At 38.9% G+C, this 23,883-nt stretch overlaps 1 protein-coding gene across 3 annotated transcripts in view; it reads right to left on the bottom strand.

Moving 5' to 3' along the window:
• ABCC4 (ATP binding cassette subfamily C member 4) overlaps positions 1 to 23,883 on the bottom strand; it is a 149,464-nt gene that overhangs the window by 45,108 nt on the left and 80,473 nt on the right. For all 3 annotated transcript variants that reach the window (XM_035319247.1, XM_035319254.1, XM_035319259.1), the window contains 4 exons: positions 23,268 to 23,347; positions 5,602 to 5,752; positions 4,869 to 4,988; positions 842 to 952 (listed from right to left, as the gene is read on the bottom strand). In XM_035319247.1, coding sequence (XP_035175138.1) covers positions 842 to 952; positions 4,869 to 4,988; positions 5,602 to 5,752; positions 23,268 to 23,347 — 462 coding nt within the window. The remainder of the gene's footprint in view (positions 1 to 841; positions 953 to 4,868; positions 4,989 to 5,601; positions 5,753 to 23,267; positions 23,348 to 23,883) is intronic.

Raw genomic sequence — 23,883 nt, 5'->3', positions numbered from 1 at the left:
CAAGAAAAGATTCAGGACCATTGTTTTGACTTGTCTTTTTGCATTCTAATAAATTCAAACCTAGCTCAAAATTTTCAGTGTCAAGCAGCACAGAGCGTTCAAATTTTAAAGCACACATGCATATACAGAACATATCCAAAAGAAAAAGAAAAGAAACAAAAACAGCAAATTAGCACTAATTTTCATGTCCAAGATAATTACTTCTTCCTTCATACTTTAGATGACTATCTTGTTCTAGTACATCTAACCCAATTACATCCTGGATGATGCATATACTAATGACAGTTCATGAGTGACAGTGAATATAAAATGTATTATTACAAGGTGATTTTCTTTCTCCAACTGGCCTATCCTGCCGATCCAAGGTATTAGACAAGTATCCCTAGGAATTTTAGTCTGCCTTTTGGCCTACTGTGCCATGTGCAGAAAGGAAAAAAGTTGTTAAGAAGCAGCTCTGTGGGTGTTTCAGTATGAAAAGCAAAGCCCTGTAGGGCTAAAAAAGAAAGGCAAAGGTGGGGAAAAAGATTTATTTGTTGTTATTGCTCTGAAAGCCAGAATCTCAACAAAAGCAAAGACTACAGATCTGCAAGTTTGTTTGCACATTTGGGGATGACGACAGTTGCATGCCTAAGCCTGGAAGATGTCTGAACTGCCTCCAGTATTTGCAGAAAAGAAGATACGGACCCAATGCCCTAGACTGAGGAAGAGATCATGATCTAGAAAGAAACATTTAACTTAATTACAGTCCTTAAACAATTAGAAACAGTAAACTATGAAAAAGAATTAGACATCACTATACATGGTAATTAATGGGTGAACTCTTTCTAACATCTGTACTTACTCTTGGCGAGAAGCAGGGAACCAAAAGCAACCACTATAACAAAAATGGCACAGATGGCATCCAGACGCACAGCGAACCACCTCGAGGTCGTCAAAAATAGAAACCAGGCCTCTAAATGGTATTTTGCAAAGACATTAGTGATCATTAGAAAACTGTGTTGTATAATAATAATAATAATAAATTATTTCATGTTGATATTGAGTTTCTTTCTTTTTTTTCCCCCTTCATTTGAAGTTGTCATCTTCAAGCGCACATCTTTATGATGATGATGATCAGAATACTGCCCAGTTTTCCTGGAATACTCTGACCTAGTTTTCACACTAGCAGCAACCAGGGCTAGCATAAAACACAGTAATAAAAAGAAGAACATTCAAGGCCTGAAGCACAGCCCGTTTATTTAAAATGGAAGCCTTTCCCTGACTGTAGTGGATTTGGGATGGGAGTTCTGTACAAAAAGCAGAAGAACAACTACATTTGCTGTAGCCAGACTACGGTCTACAGGCTTTTAAACAGTGTATCGCAACACAACTGTCAGAGCCAAGTCTTTAGAAGACAGCTGCAGCTGGTTAAGCTCCCATTATAGGCAGAGAAGAGCTACTCAATACGTTCAGTGGAGCTACAGAGCTGTCCAGTTGGCCAAATGAGCATATCTGCTTTTGGAGAAGCTCACAGGTGGACATTTCCACTGAGCACTTACACCTAGGTGTCCACAATTCGGTGCTAAATTCCATCCCAGACAGATATTCTGAAGTACAAGATACAGGGGACAGCAGCAAAAGATATCGAATACAGAAGGCAAAATGTTTGAACTCAGGGCCAAAAACAGGAGTCAAATGGCCGTAACAAAGTATGGCATTATTTATTGCTTACGATGCAGTTGGATGAATCATTCCAGCTGCTACCAAGTCACAGTAAAAGATTACCATCCCAACCCTTTCTGCGTTGCTTGTTGCTACTACATGCTAAAAACCAGTGCTGTTTCAACTGAACAAATTTTCCTTGGCCCAGTGTTGGGAAAGACTCAAACTAAAAAAATCCTCTCCCCCCAAAAAAGGGAGGAGGTTAAGTCTCTTTTTATGCCAGACCACTTTGGATAGTCGAATTATGGAGTGAACAAATCAACAACTCAGCCAACACAACTGCAGGTAACCCCTGGAGGACAGTGGGGGGAAGGAGTGAGGATGGCAATAGGCAGCCAGGTGGAAGCCAGAGCTGGTGACCTCTTTACATCAGCTCTAACTGCATGTGCCTGGTTTAGCAGCTGGTTTCATTAAACAAAAGATACTTGGTATGGTTTCACGGACAGTCATATCCCTGGGCTCAGGTAATGATATATGCAGAAAGGAGAGACACATCAAGTCACAAACCTCGTTTGAGAAATGGAATTCACCATGAAAATCTAAGTACCTCTCTGAAACCCAGGAGATATCCCAGGAAATATCCCAGGAAATATCCCAGGAGATATCCCAGGAGTATCCCAGGAAATAGAGCCAGCAACAGCTTCCTGGTGACATGAAGGGTCATTTTTAGTGCAATAGCATAGCTGTAAGACCAGGAAATGGGACACCTGTGTTGTAGGTTTTCAGCTCCATGGTTTTGCTCCACTGATCCTGTTTTACAGGAAGGTGCACTAAATTGTCTGCTAGAGATGGATCATTCCGCAATCTCCCTGTGTAATCGGGGCCACTGTGTGCAGGAACATGACATTCTTGGGAACTAACAAAAACTCATCATGATGCAACTGCTGATGACTCAAGAGCTCTCTTATAGAGATGTCGCACTGGCAGGAAGGAAGCTCGGGCTTCGGTCAGACCTCAAGTCTTTCAGATGTTTTTTATCTACAGGTTATTTAACATCAAATTCATAGCCACCCCTGAACCAGGGTTTGAAGGGAGTGTCCCATTTTCCAGGCTCAGCCTTAAATAGAGTGGAGGAGACTAGTCCAGGCAAAGGCACTAAACAAGAACACTGCTGACTGGAAGAGCCTTCTATGATGCAGGGAAGAGTTCAAACCTCTTTGGAGCACTTAAAAGAAGCCAACACTCCAACTCTGTGAGCTCGTATGAAAGGCTAATCCTGTTCTATCAGATATGGTTCGCACACATTCAGTATCAAGGAAACGTTCAGGGTGGAAATAACCTGAGGAGATATCTAGTGCAACCTCTTTCTCAAAGCAGGATCAGCTCTGAGGACAGATCATGCTGCCCCGTGCCTTACGCAGCTGAGTTCTGAATATCTCAGTGGATGGAGTCTGCACAATGTCTTCAGACAACCTGCTCCTCTGCCTGACTGTCCTCACAGTGAAAAGTTTTTCATATCCAGCGGAAACCTCTCCTTTCAACTTATACCTGTTATATCTCTCCTCCCACCATGCACTACTATGAATAGCCTGATTCTGTCTTTTTTGGTAACATCCTCCCAGGCACTGGAAGGCAGCTATCAGGTCCCTTCTAACCCTTCTCCTCAAGCTGGAGATGTCTGGTCTCCTCAACCTCATCTCATCTCATGGGGAGACCTCTCCTCACAGTCCCCATACCCTCTTAGTGGCCCCTCCACTGAGCTCACTCCTGTTTGTTAGCATGTTTCTTGTATTTGGGGTTGCAAAACTGAATTCCAGATACAGTCTAACAAACGCTAAATGAGGGGGATAATCACATCTCTCTTTACACTGCCTGTGCTCCTGTTGACAGGGCTCAGGATGCTGTTGGCCTCCTTCGTTGCCCAGGCCCAAACTGTTCCGTCCGAGGACCTAAAATCACATGCACACTAAGCGAAGTGGCATACGCCAATTAGTTCAGTGGGAAAAACATCAAGCATGTAGGTGCACAAAACAGGGCAATTTTAAGCACTGAAGTTTCATCTCAAAAGCAGATTCCTAAACTGCTCATTAAGAGGATAACTGACAGTTTGGTTACAGATAGATGCATAACCTAGACTGGAAAACAGTGTTTATATTCCTTTGACCTGACCCTAAAATACAAGAAAATATTTATAAAAAAGGCCACGGTCCTTTTGTATGGTGAAACTTACATATGCAGTTTATAAAGATGCCTTTTAATATAAAATTTAAACACCAACATGTTCTCTTACTACCAGCTACTGACAAATTGATTTGGCCAAATAAGTAGCAAGATGAAAATACTAAGAAACAGGAAATTGAAATCTAGAGCTGCCTCCCTGGAAGGTGTGTTTTCTCAGTCACAAATTACTGGGCTCATCACAAAGCTAGGTGGGCACGTTTCTATGGCATGTGATAAGCACTGAGTCAGAAAAGATCATCTGGTCTCTTCTGGTCTGAAAACTTAGCAGTCCATAAATGAGTAAAATCCACAGGATATACTCGTATACTTCATGACAGGGAAATTCAAGATCTTACCTAACAAACACCGAATTGCAAACTTGCATTCTGCTGCACCTTGAAGAACATTCTAATACAGAGTATTTAATTGATGGATAGTAAAAACTCAGTGCAAACTTAAATCATATTTCTTTTGCTTGCAGAATACTAATATTTTATACCTTCTCGTCATGTTAATACTGTTTTTATGTTTAAGCCCTGAATGCCACTCAAAGTAAAAAAGAAGAGGGATTTACAAAACATTTCTATGATGATCATTTAGATATTAATTATCTCTGCCCACTCCTAGCACATTACTTAATATTAAATGCTTCATAATACAACTTGTCATCCTCCCCCCCCCCCCCAACCCCCCCTTTAAAGCTGGAATCCAGGAAAATGTCAAAATGATTCTTTAAATATTCTTATCAGGCACACTTTAAAATGTTTATCTTAGACATTGTTAAAACATAAGCACGGGTATTTCAAATTATATTACAGCCCAAAGTAAACTCTCAAAATCTAGACAGATAATAACTTTTTTGTTCTAACATAGAAATTTTACCCTAAAGAGACAAATGCACAGCTCCTACTGATTTTAATGTACATTATATACATGTCGCTGAGGGCAAAAGATATTTCCCTCCTACAAAGCAAGTATTTGATTTTTCACGTCAATTCATCACAAACCTGAGTGGAGGTCTTGGTGTGCATCAAATAGTTTTTGAAATCTTTCCTCTGCTTTCAAAGCCCGAATAGTCCAAAGTCCCTGGAGGGATGATGACAAGTGGGAGAACACTGGACTTCGAGCTACAAAGGGAAATGAGAGTAACGTAGCAATAGCTCAAGGGCAACATTTAATTCTTTTTGTACCACACTAAGCTTTAATCCTTTGTATTTAACCATACAAGTTACCATACCACATACTTTTAGAGTAAATATGCTATATATTTGACCAAAGTCCTCTTACTCTGTCAGAATCAGTCAGGCAAATTAATTTATAAAAAAAGGTCTTCAATTTTTAACAATTACTGTCACTAAAGAAATTCTTTGAGGTTTATTAATGACATGAGGCAAACATGTTTGTTGTTGGTAATGCTTAGTAGTTCCTATCCTAGTCAAGTTAAAGTCAGGCACGAGAATCAGATTACATCAAAAACACCATTAATATATATGCATGTAAGACCAGTGACTTAGCATGCTCATAACTAACTTTACTTATAGATTGTTAAACTGACATACCTAAGGTTTATCATTACATGAAACAGGAGTTAAGCATGTAAGTCACTAGTTGAGAAGAAAGGCAATAAGGAAGCTATTTTCTTAACAAAAGAATCTTTGATGGATTGCCTATAAAATGCTAGCATTTCACATAATAGTAAGCAGGGTTCAAACTAACATCAAGTCCCACCAAGCTACATACTTGTGGATTCTAGACGTTTAATATCTCTTGAAGTGTCTAAGAAATATCGTCGAAGGAAAATGAAAAGAATAAATAGCGGAATTAAGGGGATGAGTATCCAAGGAATCACTGCCACAGCCACAGCTACCACACCAAAAATCTGTAGGAGAGTCTGCAACACAATAGAAACAAAATAATAAAAAAAAATATTTGCCAGAAGAACTTAATTTAGAACATGTATAAAACCGTTTAACACTATTGAAACACTTAAATGTTTAAACAAAACTACCAAATTTTAGAGTGGATGCATTGTGTAACATGAACTACATCTAATTTTAAGCAACTTGAAGAATTTACAGTAATACATAAATTGACTAATTGTGCAGTTTATGGCTTTCTTGTTATTTGTTATTTGTTATTTAAGAAACATCTTTACAAAATTCATCGACTGAACATTAGCATCTCACTTTATGGGCTATTCTGTGACTGCTGTAACAAAATAGAAAGTAATTAATGGAATAGATAAATCATCTTTGATGAACCCAAGCTATCTGGTAAATTGTTTTTATCCAGGTCAGAAGAAAGACAGTTGAAAGACTGACTTTCAGTTAAAAGACTTGACAACTGAAAGACTGACTTTCGACACACTTTTCTATTAAGTCTTTAATAGAAACAACTGTGCCTCATGTAAGAAGAAAACATGGTATCAGAGAAAGTGAACTTTCTCTTTCCAAAGGACAGTATTGTGAAACGTTGCCAATAAGAAAACATTGTCAAACATTGCAATGAAAAGCTTCACAAGAGGCTAGTTCTACCAGGTTCGCTTAAGGATGGATGGCTGGGCTAGGCCTGAATTTCCTCTTAGAAAACTAGATATAGTGTGGAATGAAATTACATTGTTTACGTCAGTGGATCCCAGCCCAAATTTTTCAATTAAATTTTATGTTAAAATGTAGACCACTGCAGACCATTTTACATCCTTCACATCAAACTTTCAGTTTTAATATATCATGGAAAAAAAAAAACAGTATCTGCACACAAATTCCTTTCAGGACACCAGCTCGGGGATTCCTGGCATACTGAAATCAGGGTGTGCTTATTTGCTCCTGGAAAAGGGAAAAAAACATCTAAACACACAAAACAGAAACCCACCCTGTACAAAAAACAGACCACAGAAATTCCAGCTCAATGCTAAGTCCCTGTATTATATTCATTAACAAATTTCTTAGAGCTGGCAGTATTTTCCAAAATATCTCTTTAAAGACTGTGTAGAAGCCACCTTCTTCATCATCACATATGATGCGTAAGTGGATTCCAGCTGAATTTTCTCTTTGCTTGATTTTTGGATGCCAAAAATGCCTCAGTGACCATTGTATCTTGAGCATGTGTGTCTTGCAGGCGTCTGTCCCATTATCGATGCCTCAAGTTGGAGCAGTTAAGCAACAAACAGCTCAGACTGGATAGCAGCGAGCTACCCGGATTTTCAAATACTTTAGGTGGAACTGTGTATCAAGCAGTGCGTTTCCTGTTACGCTTCTGGTAGCCTCCCCACACCCTGTACAACCAAAACCGAGCACAACCTTCTCCCCTGCATTTGTGCTTTCTCGAGGTTTCTCCGACTTTACCCTAATTTCACCTGACTGAAGAGCAAACCCACACACCTTATGCATTACAACTGCATGAGTCAGCACAATTTAAGTCTTAGGCTCTAGGCAAGATCTTAGCTCATGATAGAAGATTTATCAGCGTAACAGCCTCGCATGTCATAGATCCTCAAAGCACACTATAGGGTCCCATAAATCTATTAAGAAAAATAGCTACAGGGTAGGTGTGGGACAGGAGCTCTGAAGGAAGCTGTATTGTACTTCTCCACTGCTCATCAGTGGGTGAAGTTACTGATGGCATCGTGTTGTTCGACCTTCTAGATGCACAGAGTAGATTGTAAACACTTTACCTAGATTTCATCATGGAGAGGTAAGGTGGCAGTGAGAGTGCACGGTGTTTCACTCGGATCAATTACGCGAATGGTTATGTCAGCACAAAGCAAAACAAAGCACCCTGACTCCTCAGCAGCGCTGCTGTCAGCCCTTCCCTACACGTTCTACTTCTGAAGCATTCATTAGAACCCCACGAGCTATTTTGTTTTTATTGTGAAGAAGGGATAAGAAGGGAAATACATATTCCTGTCCTTCAAATTTCCTACTCTCTAGACAACTGCTTCCCCAGTACTACTCCTTGTCTCTGCCAAGCCTTTTGGCCATCCATGTTACCTAATTTCTAAAGGCTCCCCCACCTCCATCCTCAACAGAGATCCAAGACAGTTCCTTCCCTCTGACAACTCACTCCCAAACCTGGTTTATTCGTCTCCTGCCTTCCCCTTCTCGCTCAGTGACCTCTGCTGTACTGCGAGCCGATCTGTCTGATCCCTAGGCAGGCACGAAAAGCAGTCTCTGTTCTGCCTCCTCACACTATCAGCCACAAACAAAAAGGGAAACATCGAGGAAAGCTGCTTCAAGGAAAAGAATTACGAGGAAAATAAAACATTTCGTAAAAAAAAAAAAGGCGCTAAACTGAAGTTTTAGTGATAATAATCTACAATGTGTTGCGAAGCGCCGGTAGAGGTGGGAATAGAACTATTAGGATCCAGCTCGTGTAAACAAAGCCTTGCTACGATGAAAATACAGGGAAGGAAAAGATGGTTAGGATGACTAAAATAAAAATCTGACACCGCCTCTGGAAGGAATTTTAGATGAGCCTGCACCACCTTATCATTATAAAAATTTATGATAGGGTGGATCAGTCATGTGTGTTGTTTTTTGGAAAACCAAACTTGCATATAAATTAACTCTTAATGAAGTAGTCTGAAAGCCAGACACAACTATTTGCAGACTCTAATCATGCAGCTACTGTGTGAGGTAAGGCAAAGGTTCTAGTTCCTGAGTTTCACAACAGACAACCAACCTCTTCGGCTGAACTTCTAGCAGAATCACCGTGTGCTAGCAGGAGGACCCAAGAAAATCAGCAGGTTGACGGTAATGGTAACACGAGCGGTCCGACTGCTCCCTTCTCTGGAGACAAGCAGTGACCGAGGTAGCCAGTCTGCACAGCAAGAAACGCTCAGGACTGCGTGTCTAGACCTTGTCGAGCAGAATCAGCTTAGGGTTGAAAATCAAATGGCTAAGCACAATAGGAAATTTCCCTACATCAAAGAAATACGGCCTATAAAACCAGCATCTTTTATCGTATTTCTTAATTGCAGCACTTACAAGTCTTTTTTAATGACCATGCAGAAAACAATGGAGAAATTAAAAAAAACATTAGGAGCCGAGTAATTGCATTTTATAGCTATCTACGCGGCACTGGAAACAAGACCATCTTACACAAAAATCAACAGATGCAGATGCTACCAGGACTGAAAAGACCTGGATGCGAGGGAAAATCTAATTAATTTGCTTCCCAATGTGTCCACATTCAAATTTGCTTCAGTTTCCCTGGAGAAAGAAGAATGTCACACTCATGGAGCAGTCCTTAGACCACATACTTTATCCTGAGAATACAGAAAAGCCTGTGCTGTTTCTGGTGGTGTCATTGCCTTGCTTGCAGAAGTCTTGAGAGGCTTTCCTCATCCTTTGGTTAGCCACACCATTCCCTGTAGCTTATTTTTCCTCAAGAAACCTCCTGTCTTACTGCAGTCCTCCACCAGAGCAAGCATAGCCTCCTATAAGCCTCTGGGGAAGTGAATGCTCTGATCAGCACATTCATGTGTGAAACACGTGCCTTCCCTTCATCTTCTGATGATCTACAGATTTGTAACTCTTACAGATACTATGAGTGATATCCTGGAGTTTCTGTCTCAGAAAGGTTTTGCTGTAGGAAGAACAAGGTATTTCTTATCCCAACCACACAACAGAAAAAGCATTTAATGCAAGGTAACGAAATGGTAACAAAAGAACCATAAAAATCTGGAAAAACACAAGATTTGCAAATCACAAGCTGTAAGCTTTTCCTTTTGTTGCATAAACTACACCATTTAACTAATATTAGAGATCTTACAAGAAATTGTAAACCATTTGGGCCACTCATTAAAGTCAACAGACGGAAATGCGCATGTAAAATCTGGAGAGTTAAAGATGTCTCAGAAGAACGTCCACCTTTCCATCCACAGATCACTGCTATTCTGTACCAGTTATGCCCCAAGCTCAGTATTTCATGCTTGACTTCGAAAAATGCAAGTGGAGCCCAAGAGGTGGGACTTGAGACTCAGAAACCTGAATGTAGGGGTCCACATGTGAGCTACACAGCTAAACTCCTGCCCCATTTACCTAAGTTTAGAAAGTGATAGAGCTAACCTTGAAGTGGACACTAGTGACCCAACAGTAGGCTCTAGAGAAACACTCAACTAACTGGACCAGGTGCCCTCTGACTGCAGCCCAAGCATCCATAGCCCAACAGGCAGACACCTAAATTTTGATGACTGAACGTGCTGCCAATTCCCACCCAAGGACTGCAGTGATCCAGCACTGGTTTTTATCAATATTTAAGTGGAAGTCAAAGCACACCTCCCCCCAGCTCCTCTTCCCTGGACCCCAAGATGCGCTTCCAAGGATTTATCAGCCCATGGACACTGCCAGGAAGCCATACTAATTTAATAACAGCAACTGTTCATAAACAGGATTTTGAGTTAGCAGCCTTAACTGCATTAACGTAGGGCACTCTCAGTCAGGCTCTGCTGTCTGAAACAAAGCCAGGTCAAGAAACTACAAAACCCCACTCTGTCCATACACGCTTGGCATCCCCTTCCTCCTCCCCTTCCCCTGGCTAAAATTATTTCCTCATCGGCTCTGCCAAATAACTGCACGCACAATCAATCCCTGATCCAGTTCTGACATTTTCCTTTTCCTTGAACACTTTTGCTTCGTTTTGTTTTTGGATGTGCTTTTTCAAACCAGACTGTTTGGACCAACCGTCACGCAGCTCTGTTAAAGCCCAACTACATGCGTGGTTGGTTGTGCTGGCACACCAGAGGACAAGCTGCCCCAGTGAGGAGACATCGTAATGAGCACATCAGAGCTTGGACCAGCTGCATCCAGCGCAGCATATCTAACCACATGGTAGATTTTTAAGTTTTTTTTTTCTTCTTTATTGCTAAAACAGAAAACATCCACACAGAAACCCATTACCTCTGTACAATAATCCTCGGACATAAACAGCCCTACTTCGTTTTACTCAGATAAAGTGACTGTGGAGTCCTGTCTTTAAATTATCTTTTGAATATATGCTTTTTCTTTCCAAACTGATTAAAAAAGGTAGAAATATGGTTGTTTACATTATTGCTTGCATCGAACCATCAGCAAGAGATTTGTCTAGAAAAAGCAAGACTTATGAGCAGAGGAGGAAAAATGTTGCATATAACTCCAACATTTGAAAGACATCTCAGACACGGTCCAGTGACATGAATCCTCGACGGGAATGACAGCCCTCAGTCAGCGTTAATTTAACCTTAGGAAAATGCATATCCACAAGAAGATTTGGGAATATAAAGAAAAGACAAGACAACCACAGCACTGAAAGTGGGGAAAAAAGCATAGCTTGGAAATAAATTAAAATTTTAATTTCAGATAAAGTGATTGAAAGAAAAAAAATGTAAGAGCTAAATACTGCAAGCTTCAAAAACAGCAAGCTCGTGTTATCTTGTATAAGATGCTCTCTCCTCCTCAGAATCTTGCTGTTAGTAATAATAAGCCCACGAGGTTATGTGAGTAAATCCATGTCACTGCAAATGGCCTGAACACGTCTGTCGGATTTACCATGGAAATGTGTCTGAAATTAGCAATCACATTCTTAATGCTAGTACCTTCTATTTATTCTTGTCTCTATGAGATAGCCTTTCTGGATCGTTGTTTTTCCAAGTGAACAAGCATACACTTAGCTCCTCAGGGTAGATGCTTTTTTGTGCAACCAACATGCTTATTCATTTGGCATGCATTTTGCCAGTAAGTGAGAAGCCTTAATATTTGTTTGAGATCATGTTGAACTGTGTCCAAGTGTTCTTTAAAACGTTTAACAAGTGACCTTACAGCAAAAAGGGTGTTTTCTTTAATACATTGGCACCGCCACCATTCTGTTGTATTTAAACAGCATCCTATCATCACTATTCTTTCACCCTACAATAAACGTTAAAGTAGGCTTTCTGGCACATTGTGCTAAGATCTCATGCAGGTCTCAGCCCCAGCTCTCAAAATACATACATATCCATACGTTGTCTGAGACTTCCAAGTACTGATGCTTTAGAAACACATGCACTAGCAAGCTCTGGACTTTCTGACTCTCTAAATATTCATCTTTTAAAAGTTTGCATGAAATTCCTACATCATATAGAGGTTATTTTCCTTTTAACAATAAATTATCTTCACTCGTGAAGTTTGTCATCAGGGCCCTTTGACCATGGCAATAACTTAGTTCCAGCTAACAGAGATTTTCCATGAAAACACAAGCTTTTATCGGAGCCAAAGCCACAGCCTCTATTTACGCATCTCTACATGCGGCTCCTGTTCATATCCACTGCACGTGGAAGCCATCGTCTCCAATACCGACCCGTTCAGGAAAAAGGACAGAGCCGACACCTATGCTTGTAAACGTCTTTGCACAACCTATTTTTCTATTTATGAGCAGTAAAAACTCCCCATTAGGACCTCTAATTTGATTTTCTCAAATGCTTTGCTACTATGGCACTTAGTGCCCACTAAGCATGTCTACACAAAGTATTCTCAGTGATTTGGGCAAGCAAGGCACAGCGTAGCAACGAGGATCCATAGGAGAGAGTTCCTCTTCTTGAAGTTAATGGGGAGCTTGTCATAGTGTTACTTTGATTTCCCTACAAAAATTATTTCTCTCCTCTTACTAATAAGAAGTGAATACATTTTGCTGTTTAGGTTTGATTTTTTTCTTCTTTCAATATCCACAGTCCCTTGGCTATCCTTATACTGTTCCTCTCCCAAGGGAAAAAAAATACACAGGCACAAAAACTACTCCCACGAACTACAGTGCCCTTTGTATCACGACAAATACATCTTCCCGCGAAACACCTCAGATGCCAGGCACAACTTCACCTGGTCGTTTGAGGAAACAAGTAGGAAACAAGCAGAGAGTGTACAACACGCGTACGCACATGCTTTGTTTTCTCAACAGCTCGTGCCAGAACCTGCCCATAACCATACAGAAAAATGCCTGGCACCAGCCAACCCTCCCAGAGCTTCTCTTCTTCTCAGGTAGCGGAAAACATCCCTTTCCACCCTATCAGCCTAGGGATTCTGTACGTAAACAAGGAGTCTAACACACCCCATGCTCCCTCAGTAACAGCAGCATGTGTGGTCACTGCTGGCTGACCCAGTTACTCCAAGGTTCCCAGCACACTTTTATAACCCCTCTGCCAGTCCCCGCTGCCAAATGGGTGGCATTTTCTTAAGGAAATTAAGGAATAAAGAAACTACTACACATGGTGCATTTCCTATTTCATTCTTACTCATATGTTTAGTATTTCATCAGCAAAGACTGATTGACCAATATTTGTCCTTGGCCTTATTCTACTTTCAACCCTTCTAAAAGAGTTTTTTCCTTCAGTGATATATTTTTTTTTCAGAGAATAAAATCAAAACTGAATAAACACTTCACTGCATAACAGATTATAGGAGGCAGATCTCACAGCCAATACAAAATGCTGAAAAAAAGTGCATACAATAAGGGCAGTTTGACACCTCCATCACCAGATGGCCAATACTGAGGTATCAAAAAGGGAACGGGCCACAGGAAGCAGTCGGGCTCCCGTGGTCTCCCCAGGCAGCATCTCCTATTGCCAATGCTGAAGGATGAACACTGATCTAGATGGGCCATCAGCATTACTTAGTGTGGTTACTTACTGGGTGATAGTCCATTTGCTTATTTACTAAAATAATATCCACCGTCCCTGCAAGGGATTCCTCTGAACTAACGATGACATTAGTGTAACCTGTTTGTCTCTACTGTGCATATTTTTCCCCAGTTCTTCCAAATGTCTGGCAAAATTCTGCTCACCACAAACGCAGCTGCTCTGTATGTTGCAGTGCTGCAACTCTGGCTTTAAGCTCTATGGACTTTTCCGCCCCAGGCCTCTTGCCCTTGATGCCAGAGCAGCCCCCACCTGCCCTAAGAATACCTCATTTTCAACTTTGTGACCTTTCCTGCTCAGCCAAGTCTAATTGTTTGGCCAGAAGTCAGTTCAATTCAATCTCAGCAATTTTAAAAGCTTTCTGTTACATTTGAACTGCGGGCTCTCCTGCTGGAAAGGATACCAGTTCTTCAGTAACACGGTCCTTCAGCCTGACATCAGTTACAAGCTTTTAAGCATTTTAATGTTTGTTCTTGCTATTTAAAATACACTACCTTCTGTTCTTTTTCTGGTTACTCCCCTTCCTAGCAGAGATGGAAAAAATGCTTTTTAGCCCATTTTTGGTGTTCCCCCCCCAGTTTCCCAGAGCTTTGCAGCTCCAGTAGTGCGATAAAACACTACTTTCCTTTTCAGAATAAACTCTTGATTCATAATTCTGAAGAAAACCATCCACACATACATACCAAAGCAAACAACTGATACCAGGTCTGACCCCCAAATTCAGACCTCTATCAGTAAGATAACTGATTTTTTCCCCATGTTATGTTATGCTGAACAGAAGAATGGACAATGTGATCAGATACCAAAGCCAGCGCATTCTCAGTTTCTGAAAGGAAGATCTAAATCCTTTATTTTAGCATGAAAGGAGTGACTTTTATAATAAGAGCTGTGTTTGTTTAAACATTAGACTGATTTCAAAACCCAGTGTGAAAAAAAAAAAAAAAAATGAAAATGGGACATGATTGTGGAAGATAATGCACTCAGCACCCTATTCTTCGAGTGTGTGGGAACAGCCATCATCTAGCCCTTGGAAGAGCTTATCCCCACACACCGAATTTTACAATTCCAAGAGTGCAATCCAAATTAATCAAAAATTATAAGTGATACAAAACTTGTAATGTAAATGTAAGACAAAGAGCTGTAAGCTTCCCAAGGACATTTGACATTCTCAGTTCCCCAGTGAACTCTCCTCTTCTGCTGTATGAAACTTCCCACTCTGCAGCCACTGTCTTTTGAAGAAGGAACTCATCTGGAATTTTTAAATCAGATGTAGAAGAGCTCCCCAGCCAGCCACAGTATCAGCGTCGGATCTCATGAAAAGCACGAAAACAGTTCTTACATCCTGCACGTGATGTACACATAACCCTGGCAGCACATTTTTATGAGATGCAGTCTTTTCTGCTAAAGATAATTCTTTGTCCCACATGTTTGTTTGGGGCATAAATACACATCCTGATTTAACACACGCAGCAGTTATATGGCTTAATAATTCAAATTACCTCAAAGTTTCCCCTTCCCTCTTGAATCAGAAGTAAAATCTCCAGTCCTTTCGCCAAACAGTGAAATCCTACTTTGTTTGTAAGCACACACATCCTATCTATAGCATATCAGTAGTTTAAGGCAATCTAGAAGATTTGTACTTATCACCATTTGGAACAGGATTGTTACACTCTATGACTGACAGCAGAATTAAAAGATCTCTAGCTACTGTGAAGTGTTAGAAATGTTAATGATCTTCCAAAGTCTTTAAAAATAACAATCAGTTTGAGCTACGGATGTGAAAGGTTACAATAATGCTTCAAAAGTCAGGTAAGCATATATAAATAATAATAAAAATCCCCACTTGGGCACCAAAAGAAAAAGTAATACATATATATATATAAAGATGAACCAAAATGAGAAATTTCACTTATATCAGAGCACTTCTTCGCTGTCTTTCACAGTAAGACAAGCAATCAAAAAAATACCTTCCAACACATACAAAGACTTTCAGCCAAACTGAATCTCTCTCTGAAATTCTTACGAATTCCACCTGAACCAAAAGGGGAGAAAAGTCCAGATCACACAGAGCTGGGGCACATTAGTGGACTTCCATACAACTCTACGGCTTTCTAGGAGCTGAAAATGTAATTGAGAGCAATCCTATAAAGAACAAAGAAAGTCAAATGGAGAAGAGCTGATTTAAACCTGATCAAAATTTTGTATGTATTAATTTCAGTCAGACATGCCAAAATACCATAAGAAAACCTACATTTTTGTCTTTCTATCACTAAGCCACAACCTGCAGAAAATTTTAGGTAAATGAAGAGGAAGAGTGCATCTTACAAGACTTGTATGCTCTAGACAAAGAATACAGAATTCCACCAAGTGAAAGCTGGCTATATTTTTCTGAAAAGTACTGTATTTGGAATGTCAGTATTCCACATTTCATTGAAAAAAATGAAAGCAATAGCCCAGTAACAGAAGTAGTATCTGTATCTGCCATTAAAATGAAATATAAAAACTAAAAATAAAAGAGGTAAGATGAACAAGAAAAAGAATAGCAGTAAAGGACACAAAAGGAAGCAAGATGACAAATAGGTAGTGCAATCACATTTTTCAGTATTATTTTATCCTGTTGTGTTAAATATGGGGTTACATCTTCCAAATTTCTTACTACATAAATACAAACCCTAAAATATTTTAAAAGTTACATTATTTTTCCACTGTAATTAGCTTTGTTACTGCAGTGATATCTGTTGGCTTGACATTAATATGTGGAAAACGAGATACATGTGCATTTTTATAAAAATTCTATGCACCCACGTAAACAGGAAAAAATGGGGTGAGGAAAAGGATTGGGATGGATTGCACATGATTGTGTGAAAACAGATCTTAGCCTTCCTGAGAAAAACTGAGGTCCATGTAAACAGGAATTTACCTATCAGCAGTGACTCCAGACTTTACATGCCTTATCTTATACACATATGAACGACGTGAGTATATATGCAGCTCATATGAGGCAAGACATCCTTAAATTCAAAGGTATAAGACAGGTCCAGAGCAAAGACCAGCCTTAGCTTTGGCATAGATTATCTCCACTGCTGGTCGCCATCAAGAAGACTAATTGGCTACTGGGATTTAACAATCGAGGCATTCAATGTCAGAGGAGCAAAAGGTCAATGAAGAACTGCATTATTTAGACAAGTGTCTATGCTAAACTCACAGCTCCTGCAGGTTGGTCTTGGAGACACAAGTGCAACCCAAGCCTCTCCCACCCCTCTTTTGGGGAAGGGGGGAGGGATGGATGATGACAGGGTGGGCAGGATAGACAGGGTTTTTTTTTGTTTCTAAAATAATCCCTTTTGAATTCTATAGGAAAAAAAGGGCAAAATTGAAAGTACATACAAGTATCAAGTGACTATACTAGAAATTAAGGTTTTTTTTTACAATGATCATTTCAATCTTCTCTCAAATTAGAGTTCAAAAACAACCAATAATAAAAAAGAAAGCTCTATTTTTCTTTCAGTTTTAATTGGCTTTTCATTATATACTAGCAGATGCTGTAATATGCATCTTGGGAACGTACAGCTAGAATTTTAGTTCGACAGGGAGATTTCAGTAGTCAAGTGCCAGCAAGCAATTTTTTTTTTCTTTTTATTTTTAAACTTTGTTTTTATTATTTAAACCTCAGCTTAATTGCAGTCTTGGGATATAACCATCATACAAAACTATCAGGACTCACCAGAAGGGTAACCAAATAGTGTCTCCAAGACATGGGTTTGCTCTGCGTACCAGGCTATAAAGAACTTGCTGGCATTTAATGCATATCTTACCACTGGTTGTGTTACCACAACGTGTTTTACGATTATATTTCACATGCAAACACACACAAAGAACTACTCTTTAATGAACACAAGCATCTCTTGAAACCATCTCGCACATACATACGTACAAACTTCACTAAACTGAAAAAAAAAAATTAAAAAAAAATCCCTACCCCTCACAGGAATCACAAAATAACAAAGTAGTTGTTAAACTAAAAGATACTGGAATTCCTTCTACACACTTTCCCTGACATCTTCACACAATAAAATGCAGGGGTCAGCGGTACTGAAACAAGCAACGGCAGTTCCACTCTTTTGCACATACGAAACCAAGTGACCCAAGCTATTATTCCAGTCTGAGGCACTTTTTGTTCCTAATATCCAGATGCAGCAGCTTTCTTTTTTTTTTCCCTCCTTTTATTTTATTTTTTTTTAAAAAGAAATGACTGTGGACACCTCCTTCACATTTTCCTTTTCTTCAGCATTTTCACTTCATAAAGCTGCAGTCAATGTGTTTTGTGTGTGGTGAGAAGGGAATGGCACATTCAGTGGTGGTCTCAGCCACAGCCTACATTGGTGGCTCAAGTAGTCTCAGGATTAGGTCTTTGTGTGTGATGAAAGGATATGAAAAGTCAGTTATTTAAACGCAGTCAAGCTGTTGATTTTGGGGAGGAAAAAGGTTTTGCAATTCAGTTTTCCTCAATAAATCACTGCCCTTTTCCAAGGGCAGCTGCAGATAGTTCACATGTTCACAGTGTTTTCCAGAAACAAAACAAATCATGATTTTCCCCCCCTCAGTCCAACACAGGGGAAGAAATCAAAGTGAAGGGGCCATTGCATGAAGTTACTTAAATTCACTAGAAACTAAAGCAGAAAATCAACTCCGTTAAAAGGTAATGAGATCACTGAAGAATTAAAAGGACAAGAATGTACAGGGGAAAAAAGACACCCTTTAAGATTTATCATTATAATTAACAGAAAAGAAGAATACACTTCAGCACTGGAATACACTTCAGCATCCCATATATATTCTGTCAGTTTATAGACACAATTTCCAACTTTGCGTGCTCATCCTCCATCACCTTGAGACCCCATTTCAAAGATGTTAAGCCTCTACAAATCTACCTCAAATCAAAGTGTGAATCGGGTACTGAAAACAAGCCTTTGATGAGCCCTCACTTATGTAGCACCCACATTGCCAGCCACTTAAGAATATCTGGGCTAATGCGCATAAAATACTACGGAATGGATTGGATTCCTAATTCCTAATACTTTCTCATGAAATTATTTTATTCTCTTCCTCGATAGATGTTCTCTCAAGATAGCACAGTGTGTTTTATCAATGCTGCACCGAGTTAGATGTTGCTGTGCATTTTCACTGTGATATTCCAAACTGCAAGCCCACACCTATCGGTGAAGTCCGCACCAACAGAGCTGAAGGCAGGAAGAGGAACGATAGCTGGTTAAAACACTGAGGACATCAGCTGGTATTTTCAGAGGAGCCTAAGAAAATCAGTTACCAAATTCCCAGTCATCTCAAATGGCACCTGACTTCCTTAGGTCCCTTTGAACTTATTTATAGGATGCGCAAGTTCCTATCGACCAAAGAAAGCATTTCTGCAATTACTTATATTTGGGTAGCACTTTGAGGCTGTTGTCAGGCCTGCCCTCTGATTAAGCTAATAAATACATAAATACAGCATATAAATCTAAATGAAGTAGTTGTTTAAATCCTCTCAGAAGGTTTTAAAGCACTGTAACGGCATTTATAGAAGTAGACACATACCTGAAGAGATTTAAGATATGTCAAAATGGGTAACTCAGAATAGGAAAAAGGAGAACTGAGGCTAAGGTTAACAGTACTAAAGCAAGGGATATGCAAGCTCACCAGCAAAAACACACCGCCACTGCCAAACAAGTTAATTCAGCTCACTGATTATCTGAGAAGCAACCTACAAAACGTTAATTAAAATCTGATTTTCCAAACATATTTAGTGCTGTATTTAGTAAAATAGTAAGCACTGTAGAGAACACAATGTTGCTTTTTATTTTTCACACAGAAGAACTCCTAGAAGATTTAAGACGCAGGCTCTTTTGCAGGACTGAGGACTGTTTGCTTTAGTTTTGAATTTCATGAGCTCTGAACTGGGCTGTAAATGTACAATTTAAGATATCTCAGTTAAAGTGTATAACTTATGTTTGGTTTCTTTTCAGCTGATATACTTCATGCTACCCACTGAGCTCTGGTCAACAGCCGCACAGTTAAATATAGCCATAAACATGTTCTCATAAAAGAGACTTCTTTTTGATTTATCCATCTTACAGATGCAGTAATTTCTACAAATAGATAGTCAACTGCACTAACATGACATTTCTCATAAGCTGTTAAATTCCTAAGTTAAGATGAAAGAGTGACTGCCTCCTCTTAGCAAGGATCTCTTTCCCTCAGTCTCTCCAAAAACAGGTATGCTCTATTTTGGTGCACTTAAAAGTTAAGGAAAAAAGGATGGAAGGAAACTCTAGACAGAGTGAGAGTTGCTCGTTTGGGAGCTATTGCAAAGCAGCAGTTCCACAAAATCTAACCAGGTTTCAGTAAATACACAAGACGTATGATGTGTTTTTGAGCTTGCCACCAACCTTCTAGTTTTGCTTTAATGACTAAGCGTACAGTAACTATCCACTGTCTTGAACTTAACTGTTTATTCTTCATTGGTCCAATGGAAAATGTAAAAATTTGATTATTTTACTTTAAGGAATTAATTTTCATCCAGTATAGCTGTCTAGACTAATCATGCTCATTATGACTGTAGAGCAGTGTATAAATCTTATTAGGGACTCAAAAAGAACATTATCAATTTTTAGCATTGCCTTATAATCTGTGCTCAATGTAATTATGAAATTCTCAAAACTAATAGATTTTAATGATCAATTTATAGGTATTTAAATGGGCTCATATTGTAGTTCTTGAGTGCCCAATCACACCGTGTTTATTTGTGCAGAAATGATACACACACTTGCTAATATAGTAAAAGGCTGGAATGCTTCACAATGGTCTTAGCAATAACTCAGAAAAAGGACCACTTCTTCAATGCAAATCCGCTCAAGAAAAGCTTCTGCACACAAAGTAAGATGAACCAGTTACTGCATTGTTTATGAAGTTTCACTTGATTCCTCCTGACAACCATTTAAACAATGAATGTTGGGAAATGTCTCTCAGAGAATCAACAACAATGGCCGGGATCAGAGCTTTTATATTTAGCTAATACTGTTTTTAGAAAGGAGAAAATATTTCTTCCTGAAGGGATTATAGGAGGTCTTATAAAAGACACCTGCAAACAAAACAACCGACAAAAGATCTCTATCATAATTGATAACAGTTATCCTTTGTAGAGATCTGTGCTTCTTCAGAAATAAATGTTATATCTTTGCTATCGAATTTCAAAAGGCATCAACTAATCAACAAGCTGGCTGATCAAGAATTATAAGTTTTCAAAAACCTGCCAAGAAGGAATTGCTTTTGTCTTATGGAGAGCAGCCTATTATTAAACAACAGCAAGTTCCTAAGTTTTCCTCCCTGATGCCAAAGAGGACAGGCAACTCTTTGAGTACAGAGCCCTATTGGAGCACACTGGGCATATAACTTCTTTAAAAAAGAAAACTTATCACTTAAAACACAAACTTTTGTATTTTAACAAAATATTTTGACTTTTTTTTAAATTCATGACAATTTTTTAAATAGTGTAGTTAGAAGAAATGTACGAAGTAATCAGCACGAAGGGAAATGCAGTTTACAGTATGAGCTTGAAAGAATAAAACAATCACATTCACAGTAACGGCCTTCACTCTTCTTTCACAGATCAGTTCGGTTTTGGTAATCATGTAGTGCCTAGAGTATGTATACACTGGTCAAATTGCTAGGCTTTTCAATTCACCAGTAGACGATTTGGTCCTCTGCTTGTGTACCAGGCACACAGGTTATGTCCTTCCCCAGCTTGCTCCTGGAACAAAGCGGCTGGTTCTCGCAGAAAACAAAAACAAAAACCAGCGTGTGGTTCTCAAGACAATTTGCTTCAGGGTCTGCTCCCAAAAGGAAGTATGGACAAGACCACACCAATTTCAGCTCCCTCTGCTTACACAGAGCTCTCTAACATTTTCCCAGAAAATTTTGCATCCTCAGACAACCCCACATGCCTTTAAACCACATGACAGGGCATGCAAAACACCCACTCAATTTCTCGCAATAAAAACACCATGCAAGTGGGCTGCAACACAACTCTCACGTTATTACATTATTATAAATGCACAGAACTAAGGAAAAAGGGTTAATCATTTTATCTCAAGATTTCAGGGCCCAGAGGATGCTCTGGCCAACAGTAGTATGTAGAATGTACATTATCCAGTCTTCTATAAAGACGACAAACCTGTGCAAACACAAACCCCTCTGCATTGCTTAGTCTAATAGAAAAGAACCTTTACACAGAAGAAATGGTTTTGGCTTTGTGGATATAACCCCTATGTAAAGAGAAGAGGATAAGGATTGCACAACAGCCTAAACTTGCAGACAAAAAGAAAGACATTTATACATTGTCCAAAGAGAGCTGAAATAAAGCATTCTGTCTAATAAAGGACAGTTAATAAGACTGAAGAAAATTTGAAATCTCTGTAAACAGTAAAAAAATGAGTAGTATATTATAAGAAGATGTTTATATTTTACTTTCAGGAAATAATTTATCAGGGCCTTAAAAATGGGAATTCAAAATCTTAATACTTGCTATAAGCAACTCCATAACTCACAGGGGCGAGGGGAAAAAAAAAAAAAAAAAAAACAGCAGCAAAAATAACAACAACAAAAAAACAACACTTGCTTCAATTGGTAGGTAAAATACATTCCTTTCTTCCCCCAAATGGTATGTAGCACTTGTAAAGCTTTGAAAAACATATACTTCAATTTTAAGAGCTTTACTAAACTAGGAAAAAGAGTTTATCTTAAGAAGTGTCTTTTTACTAACTCTCTGGAACCTTCTCCCCCCTGTCTAAAGTTCAGCATTAGAAATGTCATTAAGCTGCTTTTAAGAAACCTAAAATGACTTTGTTTTCAGTTTAAAAACGTCAAAAACAAGGTCAAATCCTGATTAAGTTATCTCTAATAGATGAAGCAAAGTTAGCAATTGCACCTTTAAGAAACGTTTCTGACTGAAGCATTACAGGTCTGATCAACTACGTGGATCCAGATGATCCACTAAATCACTTCTTTCTCTAGCCTCTATGATTCTGTGTATTCTGTGATTCATGTTACTTTGATACATTATGATCTCTTCTTTTTTTCTTGAAGCTTTCTGCAGAATTTTATAAGGAGGATTAATAGTTACTGCAACAGTAAAACTACCTTGGTGTCATATATAATCCTTTATCCTTTCATCATCATTGAAATCTCAGTGCTTTGTCCATCTTTTTTGTCTGCAGCAACTTATTTCACTTGTTCCTATTAAGGCTATTATATTCACACTATTACTACTAATCTTTTCTTTGTAAATAGCCACACCTATTTTAATCCAAAATGGTGTGGTAAGCATTTGATTCTTTGTGGAAGTAGACACATAATTAGGTTAATCTGTGCTATCTTTTCATGTGAGTTGATTGTTTCTTTACTATGGACATATTTCTTATAACAGCAATAAGCTTGCCAGATTGCTTGGAGGCAAATCAGGAGCAATTTACCAAGCATGTAGCTACTATGAACTGAAATCTTGACATAATAGCAAGCTGTGTATAGCCACTCCTACCTGCCAGTTATTACTCATGTTAGCTTTTTACTGACACATTAAATTTCAACCGCACCTTTCTTTCACAAACAAGCACTTTCCTTAAACTAAACTACATCTGTGACAAATAGCTGATTTTCACCAAAGCTTACAGGAATCTAAATTCAGAATGCAGTGCAGAAGCAACTGAATTACCTGCACAAAGTCCAAAAACGTCAATGGAAGCAAGTCATCCAGATGGCCAATATCTTTTGAGAAACGATTTAAGATTCTTCCTACAGAAATAGAGTTGGAGAAGAAAAAGGAAAAAAAAAGTAAATACAATTCCTTGAACGATCAAGTATCTTAAACACACCATGTTTTACCAGTTTAGTAACAGCTAAAAGGAAACAGCTGGAATCTAAAGATAAAAAGACACCTTTTGAAAACATTATGGAAGGAGATCTTTTACAACCAGTGCAATGTATTTGAAGAAGAATACTTTTTAACAAATGCCTTTCACCCAAATACAAAATATTACTTGAAAGTTGATTTTATTTTTTCCTATCAGTTTAAGCTAATAGTTCAATATAATTTAACAGGCAAAACACAAAAGCTTTCAGTGTACAATGTGTAAAGAGGTTTGCAGTACAGGCACCGTAACACAAGTTTCATCAAGTAACATCAGTCACAATCTGTTCCTGCCCTTGACTGAAACTCGCTAATGTATATATGTCTTAGATAGATCATAGTTGATCTAAGTAATCCTTTTTAGTAGTTCTGTTCCCATCCCTTCACCGTTATATGAATTCAAATCGCAGGCGTTTCTGAA

Source organism: Oxyura jamaicensis, chromosome 1 (assembly GCF_011077185.1).
Source record: "Oxyura jamaicensis isolate SHBP4307 breed ruddy duck chromosome 1, BPBGC_Ojam_1.0, whole genome shotgun sequence".
NCBI classification, from domain to species: domain Eukaryota; kingdom Metazoa; phylum Chordata; class Aves; order Anseriformes; family Anatidae; genus Oxyura; species Oxyura jamaicensis.
This window is presented reverse-complemented; position numbering and strand designations above follow the sequence as displayed.